Source organism: Mytilus trossulus, unplaced genomic scaffold (genome assembly GCF_036588685.1).
Source record: "Mytilus trossulus isolate FHL-02 unplaced genomic scaffold, PNRI_Mtr1.1.1.hap1 h1tg000373l__unscaffolded, whole genome shotgun sequence".
Classification (NCBI taxonomy): Eukaryota; Metazoa; Mollusca; class Bivalvia; order Mytilida; family Mytilidae; genus Mytilus; species Mytilus trossulus.
In genome coordinates, this window is record NW_026963340.1 from 411,010 (window position 1) to 423,589 (window position 12,580).

The following is a 12,580-nucleotide window of genomic DNA, read 5'->3' on the forward strand; positions in this document are numbered from 1 at the left end:
CTACCTCGAATGAAAAGTTACCACATATTTCAATGTAAACAATATGCACGTGTTTATGTACTGGTAACATTCCCAAGTTCTGTATCTGCGATATGGAACACAGGGAGCATAACTGGGCACCAGTATGTAAAAAAATTAATTTTCTATGAATATTCAATTTCTCCCCAAAAGAGGCGTTTTTTCAGAAACAGCTGTATTTACATAGTGCAACCTGTACAGACATTTATTTTTTTAAAGGCAACACTATAGTTTACCGATATTGAAATATTATCACTCAATTTTACAAATCAAGATAAATATATATAACAGATCCGGGATCTTTAAAACATGTAAAGATTATTTATTTAAACCCGAATATCAATAATATGAACCGATTCGAGCATAGCGAACATTATAGTTTATCTATTCATAATAACAGTATCTTTAATAAAGTCCATGTGTTAGGCAGTCACAGTTTATTTATAATTAAATGTTATGTTGATCAAGTCGATGGCAGGTAAGCAATGAATATATAACCTTTAAAATTGAAAATGGAAATGGGGAATGTGTCAAAGAGACAACAACACCACCATAGCACAGACGACAGCCGAAGGCCACCAATTGGTCATCAATACAGCAAGAGAATCCTGCACCCGTAGGCGTGCTTCGTCTGTCATTGTTAGATATATAACTTGCAGTTTTACGATGAAGACCACAATCATATTAACATATCTAAATATCAAAACCTGCCAGAAAAAAAACTATATCAGCTAGATGCATGTTAAGAACTTTGATAGTTGCTACATAACTTTAATTTAACTTACTAGATATTTTGGATACTTGTAAACGCTACTGTATTAACATCAATGCATATGTGTAAACTATCTGCGAGAAGCAATGTTGTAATTGCAATTCAACCTGTGTTTTTACGCATTGCAACCATAATCATATTTGCATATCTAAAAAGTAAATTCACAAAAATACTGAACTTAGAAGAAAATCAATTCGGAAAGTCCATAATCATCTGACAAAATCGAATAACAAAACGTATCAAAAACGAATGGACAAGAACTGTCATATTCCAGGCTTGGTACAGGCATTTTCAAATGTAGAAACGGTGGATTAAACCTGGTTCTAAAGCGCTAGCCCTCTCACTTTAATGACAGTCTCATCAAATTCCTCTAAATTAAAGACTAGAAAAAAAAGAAAAATATCAACTATATGTATATCAAACACGTTGATTGTTGTTTCAGAACTAAAGTTCAACTTACAATATATTTTGAATACTTGTAAACACTACTGTATTACTATAAATAAATATTTATAAATGAAACTATCTGTCATACAAGACTATGTACAGATGAAAGGTATATAAATATGTGTACCTTACATTCTCATATGCAGACTTTCTTATTAATCCGTTATCGGGCAAAGCAATTTTTAATTTAAATAAAGCCAACAGCTAGCTGAACCGTGAGGTCATTCTGAGGTAAGGTTCAGACAATTTCGATACTGACAAGTTTATGCTAGAACGACATTAGAAGCAATCTCAAAGGTACCAGGCTTAACATTTGATTTTCCAGACACGCGTTTTGTCTACATGTGACTCATTAAAGACGCACAGATCAAAATTGTTAGAAAACCAAAAATTTTATTGTTGAAGAGCATTGAGGACCCAAAATTACAAAAAAAGTTGTGCCAAATACGGCTAAGGTTATCTTTGTCTGGGATAAGTACATTCTTAGAATTTCGAATAATTCATAAGTCTTTAAAAGAGGGACGGTCAACCCAATAGATCGAAAATACTTACAACGCCATGGGTAAAAAATAGTAAGACAAACAGACAAATAATAGTACACAAGACACAACATAAAAAACTTAAGACCAAGCAACAAGAACCCCACTTAAAATTTGGGGTGGAATTAGGTGCTCCGGAAGGGTAAGCAAATCCTGCTCCACATGTGCCCATCGTAACATAGATCATAGCAACATATATATTTATAATTACAGGACATTTAACAATATTTGTAATCTATCTAACAGATATTATTGATTTGTGATGAGAATCCGACCTATTAGAAAGAAGTATATATTAAGCCTCATTCTTCTAGCTTTGTTGCCACTTATTCTGGTCATACAACAGTTACCAAGTAAGTTTAAAATTACTTTTTATCTAAAAAAAAAAGGATTGCATTTAAAGGAAGATATTTCATTTTAGAAAAGGATAAATTTGCGATTTTAGATGTAAAATAGTAAAAGTTATAACTGGCAGTTTGCGGAACATTTTTCATTTTAGAATGAGATAAATATAACAATTTCAGAAACAAGGTATCAAAGAGTTATTACTTCAAGAGACCATCGACTTTTAAATGTTTATTTATTAGAAATATGAAAGAGTTTAACAACTTTGGAAAATATTTACACTTTGCAGGTAATACACGTTATTGTTGTATACTCAAATGTTGCTGTTTGTTGAATATGTTTGCATGTTATACTCCGCCTCATTCATTCATTATTTAAATACATTGTGTACACATTTTATGTTATAATGTATATCGATAATTGTATACTTGTATTGCGTAAATTCAATAAGCTGTATTTGCTAACGGAAATGAGGTATTGTTATTGAAACCCTTTACCTTTAAAGAAGACAAACGTTTTACGTATATTTTGTTTGAATCACCTGTTCAGAACACATTACTTATTACATATACCAGATTCAAAATGTGTTTACATGCCAGACAAGCGATTCGTCTAGAAAAGACGCATTGTGTTGCTGAAATCATAAATGTTAGAGTTTAAAGACCAACTATAGTAAACCGTTGAAGAGTGCTACCAACCCGAAATGTCGATAATAGTAATATCATTTTTTTAAAATGCATATATTACAATAAATATTTAAAAGTACTAAATACAGTGACAGATGTATCTGTTTTAATGATATAGGTACAACGATTTGAATAAAATACAATAAGATGTAATACATCTGGAAAATCCAGAGGCAATATAACACAAAAAACTTTCCGATCCTCTTCAAGTACAGTTTGCAAAGCACAACCTCTAAAACTATTTATTATGAAATAAAGACCATTAAAAAATAACGAACTCCGAGGAAAAATTCAAAACGTAAAGTCCGCTATCAAATTGTAAAACCAAAAGCTGAAACACATCACACCAATGGATAACAACTGTCATATTCCTGACTTGGTACAAGCATTTTCCTATGTAGAAAATATATAACTTTTGTAAATCAGATTGTCAAATAAGTACGTTTTGAATACGAACTGCAAGTTTGAATCAATAAAGTGTACATTGTTTCTGGCTGCTAATTTCTAAGGTAATGACATTTAATTCAATATATATTTTCAGGCATTGAACAAGATAATCAGAATTCTGAAAAATTAGATATTCAACAAAAAATTTTGACCGCTTATGGTTCTGTTAAAACAACAAGCGGTTTAATTAAAAAAAGAGACACGAAAAATGTGAATAAACCGTTGAACAAAACAAAACCTTACAGGCCTGCACCACTAGTGAACGTCAAACAACAAAGATTGTCGCAAGGAATAATCATACGTGGAGGACGACGTTTTATTAGATCTGGTGGTTCTCTAAGTTTAGATTTGAGAAGACAACCTGCCTTTTTCGCTGACGAATTAGACCCAACAACAGACTGGTGGAAGGCATTTATAGAACTTGCAGAGTATTTATTAATAATTAAAAAGCAACAATTTACTTCAACTGTGTTTTCCAAGTTATATAGGCATGCACATTTTGAGTTAAAAGGTGTTAAACTACAAATATGTAAATTAAATATGCGCAAATTTTTTTAAAGAAACGTAAACGTTTTATTTTGAAAATCGAACTGTGAGTTTATATCTCTTTGGTATATATCAGTCTCTCTTTTTTATTGGTATTGACGTTAAAATTCAAAACTCTTCTCAAATAGACCAACTTATATTTCAATAGAATAATAGCTTATATATATGAGTGGTTATTGATATTAATTGAATTAATACACGGCATTAAATTTGATCCGTCTTGTTTGAATCTTGTAAAGACTGTAAAAGGTACTTCTAAATTGAAGCATATTCTCGAAAATTATAAACTTGATTTTCTGGAATCCGTATATATCAATGCGTATAGAATCTTTGTTTTTGTTCGATTTATTATTACATTTCTACATATTCTAGATCTCTGAAAAATTTCAACGAAATCTGATAATCCTCCAACTAAGTATACTTCGCTTGGATTGACTTAGTGTTCAAAAGTCAATATTTGAATTGTATACATGTAGGTTGAACAATGCAAATGCTAGCAAAACGTCAACAAAGAAATGGAAAGAAAAGAAAAAAAAACCGCATTTATAACAGAATTGTTTTTATTTCTATTAGATATAACCTTACTTAGTTACATCTGAAATAAAAGAATGATTCTCAATATGTTGAAGAATCAATGCTCGGAATATGCACCTTTCACATTGAATTGAATAGGACGAACACAAATTAGTGTTTATTGTTCTGATTTATTAATGACAACGACCATTTAAAAGTAGTTCGATTATTTAAATTTCTACTGTATTAAGCTGGATCATTTTAAACCACTTATTTATTGACTTTAGATCAATTCGTTATCTAAGTTAAGATTAATTAGTAGTTTTCCACCGTTTTCAAATCTAATAATTCTAGGTGATATTTTAATAAGCGTACCTCAGACAGTTGCGATTGTTTCAAAAAGTTCTAAACAATGGAAAATCAACCAATAACGTGATGTTTTTTCACCTTTGAATATAAGAACAATGAGATTACTCATAGTCCTTCAGATTCTTATCATATCCTTGTACACAATCATATAGAATCTAATGCATTCTGGGTAGTATTTTCATAAGCGTACACCAACCGTTGTGATTTGTTTTAAACATTCCTAACAATGAAAAATTAACCAATGACGTGTAGTAATCTTTCTTTTGATGCACCAAACAAGAAGATTACCCATAGTCTTTAGTTAAAACATATTTTATTTACTTAAAGGAAAATTAATTGGATAAAAGTACGCCATACTAATAAAGTTCGCTCCGAATAACAATAAATTACAATACAATATTAATATGAGCATGCAATAATTCAAAATACACAATACTTTACAAGTCTATCAATTGAAAAGTGGAAACAGAAATAACGTAAAAATTTGCAATGATGATGATGATGAAAACGCGGATGTACCGCAAATACACTATTTTTCTACATTACAAGAAATCTCTTAGACCTTTTAATAAATTCGAACACATATTTAAATATATTCACGTTTTGTTCATACGAGAGGTTTGGATTACCAGATATTAGTAACTTCACATTCCGTATAAGTTGACCAAGAAGCCATCGTAGATTGTTCATCCTAATTTCTCTCTGGTGTGTAAGCTCAGTCTAGTCTCAATGTTGCATCCACAAAGCAAGATGGATCAGCAATTATATTGACTCATATATATACAAGTCATATTTAGTTCAAAAAAGAGAGTAGCATCTGAATTGTGTTAATTCATATTTATTTTCCTCGGTCCATATAGTGCTTAGGTACATCTTTATTTGTGGAATTTAGCTTTTTTAATTGGATTTTAAACTTTGATATAGTCTTCTTTTCGAGGAACAAATCGGTGTGATTCCATAGTCTAATAGTTAATGGTTTAACAGATTCTTTAGAAAGATAAAATCTACATTTCTCAAGGGATATACAATTGTGCTCTGTACACTAGGTGGAACAAGATTGCATAGATAATTCGTAGTCCTTTCGATTCTTGTCATATCCTTGCAAATAATCTCATAAAATTTATAGATGATATATAAATTTCAGTGATTTGAAATCTGTTAAAAAGGATTTTCGATGTGCTTATATGAAGTCACGTGGTAACTGGTGGGACTGTAACTCATATCAGTATAAAATACATGAAGAAAGACCGTGCTTAGTGTATTCCTTCGGGTATGTAAAGACAAAATATATATATCGATGATTATCAAATTAGAGACACATATTTAATATCCAGAAATCAATGCAACACAATGACACCTTCACCTAATGCCTCGTACACACGTACGTTTTTTTTTCGAATTGAATTCACACTGTCTCTTTTTTTCTAATTCGTATCGAATTTGAATTGTCTACTTCGCATAAGAAATGCGTTTTTGTTAATACGAAATCGTTAATTCGAATTAATTCGAATTAAACTGTGGTGTGGACACTTTCTAAATTTTAATTCGAATTAAATTATAACAAATGAAATTCATAATGTGGACTAAAAGTTAACGTCGTTCTAACAGTAAAGCGGATTGTATGCGCATTCCTATTCTAATTATCATTTACGTTCGGACGTAAAACGTTTCGAATGCAAATAAAACTACTTTGAAACATTTAATGCAAATTAAATTCGTATTACGTGTGAATGCAGCATTAAAACAAAACAATTGAAAACTCTCCTTATAATATATAATATGTTCGCCCAATGATGTTGTATCTAACAAGGATAACAAATCATAAAACTTTTTGCCAGATCAACAGATGACGACGACCATCATAAAGCGATTCATTCGAACAAAAACAACGCAGAGACAGAGAGCGAACAATCATATTTTATTTTTATTTCTTTGTACCAAAAAGGTCTAATGCTCCTTTACATATATAAATTAAACACATTCCCACACGTTTTTCATAACAACTTATTGGTCAGAAAATGTTTTTGAAACACTGCCTTCTTCCAAATACTTAAATAACATTCATACATGAGTAAATAATGCTATACATTTGGTGCTTCCAAACGCTCTACTATATGTACGCCAAAGCTCCAACTTGTAACACCAGAGATGTATAAATATCTAAATATTATCCATTTTTTGTAGAATTGGAAACGACTTCCGGTTTGACGATGCAATGGCAACACTTGGATGTGAAGTTCACTCGTTTGATCCAAGGTAGTTGCATGCTTATATTATAGTTGGTTTATTTTTAAAATGAGTTATTTCCATACTTTTTGAAGCTTTAATCAACTGGACTGGAAACGATTGAAATCTATAACTGAGTTATGCCTAAATGTTAGATGGATCAGTGTTCATGTAAAGAAAAAAAAAGGAAAATACATTAGCAGATCGGCGAATCATTCGTGTTTGATATCGAAAAATTGTAGCTAAGTATAGCTGAAAACGTTTTAAAATGGCTAAAGTCTTTAAGCAATTTTACCAAGAAGGAATTATCAAAAACATGAATATGTCCCCAGTACACGGATGCCCCATCCGCACTATCATTCTCTATGTTTGGTGTACTCTTAAAATGGGGGGGGGATCTCTAATTTAGTATTAAAATTAGACAGAGCATAACATAAGGAACATGTTCAAGTTGATTGGACTTCAACTTCATCTAAAACTACCTCGACCAAAATCTTTAACCAAAACTTGTAAGTCCAATCAACTTGAAACTCAGTACACATGTTCCCTACGATATGATATGTCTAACGTTAATGCCAAATTAGAGTTTTACTCCCATTTTCACCGTCCACTGAACGTGGAAAAAGATAATGCGGATCGGGCATCCGTGAAATAAAATCTATCATGTATATATCCAATTATAGTCCAGTCAAACTAAGATTTAACCTCAAACTAATTGCAACAGAAAATGTTTTAGTTCTAATCTATAGCATTATGCCCTTTATATACACAGAAAAAACTCCCAGAAAATCTAACTTGAGGAAAACTCAAAATCTGCATTTTGAATTTCCTATGGAAATTAACATTGGAAAGGGAGATAACTCTTGCAAAAATTAGTCTTTTTTGGTCAGTTTTCGGTTGTTTTTCTTGAAATTTATGGAAAGTATGATACTTTGACGGGGTTATAAGTTTGTATTTGACTTAATTATATAATCTTCTGCTCATGAAATGTACAAAACCGAAGTGTTATGGGTAGTTCTATTTTTTTCGTGCATTTTTCATTTAAGAAATTTCAAATTTGAATCTTTGTAATCATTTTGAAATAATATTGTGAAAATTTAGTATTGTTTATATCTGTATATTTTGTTTTTTCAGCAACTTACTTATCCAAAGAAACTTTAAACCACAAAAAGAAGGAAACATGCTTAATTATTTTTTATTAAATTTGAGATTATTTACTTTGACATGTTGAAAAAATCAATAAATGGTCAACTAATGAATTACGAAAACTAGATTATAGCGTGATAAAATATATGAAAACACCTTTAGAGTTGTTTGTTATACTCTAAAGGCCGCTAAAAAATCAAGAATCAATACATCCTAATGAATAGAAGCGGTGAAGCTATAATTTTGTATCAATTTTTATTGATATTTCAGCCTTTTTTGCAAGAGTTATCTCCCTTTTCAATGCAAATCTCCATAGAAATTTTGAATGGTGTTTTTTTTAGTCTTCCTCAAGTTAGATTTTATAGGACTTTTTTCTGTGTATATTTAAAAAACAGTCCACCAGAAACGGAACATAAGCACAATATGTAACGAAAAAAGTAAAATCACAAAAATACTTACTCCGAGAAAAATTCAAAACGGAAAGGTCCTAATCAAATGGCAAAATCAAATGATAAACACATCAAACGAATGTACAACAACTGTCATATTCCTGATTTGGAACAAGAATTTACAACATCATATCATTTGATATTTGAATCTGAGGTCGTACTGATTTAGGGATATTCGTAAAATGCATGACTCGGCCAACAGGTAGATAGTTATCCATTGGAGCGATCGATTTATATGACAATTTAAGAGAAAGAAAATGGGTATAACCAATGAGACAACTATCCACTAAACTGTAGATTTTTTTTTTGTATGTATCAATTTCGTGGATTGAGGAAAACTTGCCTTTTCGTGGACATTTGATTTCCTTGTTTTACCAATCTTTGCAAACAAAGCATAGACAAAAATTGTTATTCGTTGAAGATTTGAATTCGTTCTTCCACTGTATCCATGAAAGGCACAAACATTGGTAAGTCAAATTGTGTGGATCTAAGGCGACCACAATTTGATATTCAGAGTGGGGGGATAAAAAAAATGTCCTGCATTTGTTTTAAGTTGTGATCTCTGTTCATTTTTTTTATGTTTCACTCTGTCCTGCCTTTATAAATTATTTTACACTGACCTTTTTTACATGAATAGTCATTCAGCCTTTTTGGGGGACCCCCCCCCCCCCCCCCCCCTACACTCTATACATTTCAAATTATAGCTCCCTAGCAACCATACTTAAATTCAATGTACGAGATTGATACATGAGCAAGTCCTCATATAGTTGATGTGTTTTTTCAGTTTTGGTTTGAGGTAACCCGAAGTTGTTTCGCTTAATCAACCTTGAATAGAGGTAAACTTCTATTGCCTGTATTACATGTAACCATTTCGTCAGCCATAAAAGCCTCGACACGACAAAATGTGCAATAATAAAAAAAAAAATCACATTTGAACACTATATTTTTCTATTCAATTAATTTCAATGCTTATGGACTATAGACTTAATAAAAGCCAGAAACCCATTCGCATACATTCCGTCATTGTGTAATTGGAAATGGTATCTTTTTTGTATTCTTGTCCTTTATTTTTGCTTATGACTTATGTGTTTTTTCTATAATCCTTTTTGTGTTATTTTGTAACATATTATTTTGTTTTGTAGTGGTTGAGGGTAAAACACAATACTGACTGCTGTACTTGTATTTTTGATATTTTTACCTCTTATGTCAGTTTTTTTTTTTGCACATCGGTGTCGATATAATGGAAATTTTATGCGGCTGTCATACAAGTTAGGCCATCTATAAAACCAGGTTTAATCCAATATGTTCTCATGCTTGTACTATGTCAGGAATATGAGAGATGTAACCCATCATTCGTTTGATGAGTTTGCGCTTTTGCCATTTGATTACGGACTTTCTGTTTTTGTTTATCCCAGAAGTTCGGTATTTTTGTTATCTTACTTTTAAGATGTCTTGTTGGTTTTGTTGTCAAATTGCTGAATTTTGGTTTCTTAAACATTTCTTTAAATTCAAATCTAACAGAAAAATGCGACTATTATTTCAGTATGAATGTGAGTGAATATACAAGAGAAAGTGGTGTGGTTTTTCACACGTTTGGAATAGGGAGTCAAAACGATGATTCATTTACTCCAAGGACAAACGAGTATATATTAAAAGAACAAAAAAGCACATGGAAGCTTAGAAAGTTGTCAACAATCCTTTCTAATCTTCGCCATCAAAATGTAAGTATATTTATATTACTTTATTGTGATTATATATCAATAATTTAGTTCTGCATGTATAACGCGTTTTTGGAAGAACGTTCAATTAGTTATAATTGCAGTGTTTAACAAGCAAGCTAACCAAAGATATTACCTCTAGCTATTATTTATTTTATTAATTTACATGTCGTTGATTTTTTTTAAAATCAGCTTTCTTTGTATAATGATGATTTTTAACTTTAACCTTCAGATGACTCTAGACATACTTAAACTGGACATTGAAGGTTATGAGTGGGACGTATTAGAAAACATTGTACAAGAAGGTCTTCTTTCAAAGATAAAACAATTAGAAGTCGAATACCATATATTTCCAGATTTTCCAAAGAGAGAAAAGTACGTAGATGTGCTGAAAACTTTTCAGTCTTTGTGGAAGCTTAATTTCAGACGATATTACAAATTCGTCCATCAGTTTACACCAAATGAAAATATGACACATTTGCAGGCAGATGTTGCGTACGTGAACGGCTATTAATTCACCTTGTATTCGAGTGCATTTAACAAAAATGTTTGAATATTGCATTTGCTACGAACTTCTTCATATGTCTTGTTAAATTTTCCCCAAAATATGTTCATATCATGTTGTTATTTATTATAGAATAGATTGATATAAAAAATATATAATTATTTGATAATGTCCGTTGTTAAATTTAACAATTTTTTTTACATGTTAAAAGAGGGGTTATACTATTAGTTACATATAAACAAAGAGAATTGTGGAATGATTGCAAATGAGACAACTCTCCAAAAGATACCAAAATAACACATAACTGTTGGGCGAAACGCGCGTGTCAGATATGTGATTAATTATATATAAAAAAAAAAGAAGATTTTTATGATTGCTTATGAGACAACTCTCCAAAAGATACCAAAATAACACAGAAATTAACAACTATTACAGATCACCGCACGGTCGTCAACAATGAGCAAAGCCCCTACCACATAGTCAGCATTAAAAGGCCCCAAAATGACAAATGTAAAACAATTCAACCGAGAAAACTAACGGCCTAATTTATGTATTAAAAATGACGAAAAACAAATATGTAACACATATAAACAAACGACAACCACTGAATTACAGGCTCCTGGCACGGGGCAGGCACATACAAACATTATGTGACGGGGTTAAACATGTGAGCAGGATCCCCCTTAACATGGAACAGTGGTATAACAGAACGACATAAGAACGAACTGTAAAAATCAGATGTATATCATACTAGTGACCTAATATGATATATATGGGGTCAGTAAAATTCATATGAGTTGAGCGCAAAACTATGTACACCATGTAACGGATTTATCTTAATGACTATCTTAATATGTGGTATTTAAACTAGTGGCTTATCAAAGTGATTAAGTATTCAATGCCGTTAGTATTGAGAACATAGTACTGCCATAGGTCTATACAAAAAAAATATCAACAATAGTTTCAAATGTGTTTGACGGATTTATTTTAATTTTTCAATATCAATTTCTTCGTCTTTTGGAACCTTGAAGATTTTCCCTCAACACCGTGTTCTTTTTATGAAGGTAGGTACATGTATCACCACTTCTAACCGTGTATCAAAATAAGCCCCGCCTACTTACCCAATATGGAATATACACGGTCTCAACGCGGTTGCTTTTAACCAATCATATTCCTAGAAATGTATAAATACATATATAAACGATAAATCTGTTGTAGAGTTATCACTGACTCAGACGTACTTATGAATATAATTATTTTTTGTGACTGTATCTTACATTAATTTGTAGGATCCTTTACTCTAGATAATTGAGCTGATCTGTAACAATAACATCTTCATGCCTTATATATCATGTACTGTAGTACGACGCTAGATTAAAACTGACGAGGAAAGGTAACACACGGCCACCGAAAGCTTTTTTTTTATACAACCCCAAACGAAAAAATATAAACGAGTCTAAATTGAAAACTACGTTCAAACCTATGATTGCGTTGGATAAAAACCGCAATTTTTATACGTGTGCATGTAAAACAAATTTCGTTGTAGAAGGGTCTAAAACAGCACAAACAACATTTTCCAAAAGACCAAAAGAGTGAAAAAGTATATTTAAACAAAACGCATTTGACTAACAGGTCGAACAACTGATGTTCTTTAACCCTGCTGACTATATAATAAAATTAAATATATACAGGAGGTAAGATAAATCACTTACCTCTGGCAAACATGAATATGACAAGCTGATTTTGTGCAACATTCCTGGATAGATATAAGAAGGTCTGGTAGAAGAGCCAATGAGACAACTGTCCACCATTCGTCACAACTCGACCGATTCGGTACCTTCAAGAGGATTGAAC

General features: G+C 31.4%; 1 protein-coding gene across 3 annotated transcripts; it reads left to right on the top strand.

The window, feature by feature from the left end:
- Nucleotides 1-421: 421 nt before the first annotated feature.
- LOC134701925 (uncharacterized) lies at nt 422-10,822 on the top strand. 3 transcript variants are annotated; one of them, XM_063563035.1, is made up of 7 exons: nt 422-496; nt 2,023-2,129; nt 3,349-3,682; nt 5,827-5,952; nt 6,867-6,938; nt 10,047-10,224; nt 10,454-10,822. In XM_063563035.1, the coding sequence occupies exons 2-7, from the start codon at nt 2,039-2,041 to the stop codon at nt 10,733-10,735; spliced, it is 1,083 nt and encodes a 360-aa protein (XP_063419105.1). In that variant the 5' UTR covers nt 422-496; nt 2,023-2,038; the 3' UTR covers nt 10,736-10,822. The 3 variants fall into 3 exon arrangements, with proteins under 3 accessions (XP_063419105.1, XP_063419104.1, XP_063419106.1); XM_063563034.1 differs by having other exon boundaries at nt 446-496; nt 1,990-2,129; XM_063563036.1 differs by lacking the exons at nt 422-496; nt 2,023-2,129 and adding an exon at nt 2,226-2,410.
- The last annotated feature ends 1,758 nt before the right edge of the window (nt 10,823-12,580 follow it).

Bases quoted from the DNA above. Each gene is read 5' to 3' on its own strand.
- LOC134701925 (XM_063563035.1), top strand. From the start codon at position 2,039: ATGAGAATCCGACCTATTAGAAAGAAGTATATATTAAGCCTCATTCTT. The intron at 5,953-6,866 runs GTATGTAAAGAC...CATTTTTTGTAG, and splicing joins TGCTTAGTGTATTCCTTCGG to AATTGGAAACGACTTCCGGT. The intron at 6,939-10,046 runs GTAGTTGCATGC...CTATTATTTCAG, and splicing joins GTTCACTCGTTTGATCCAAG to TATGAATGTGAGTGAATATA.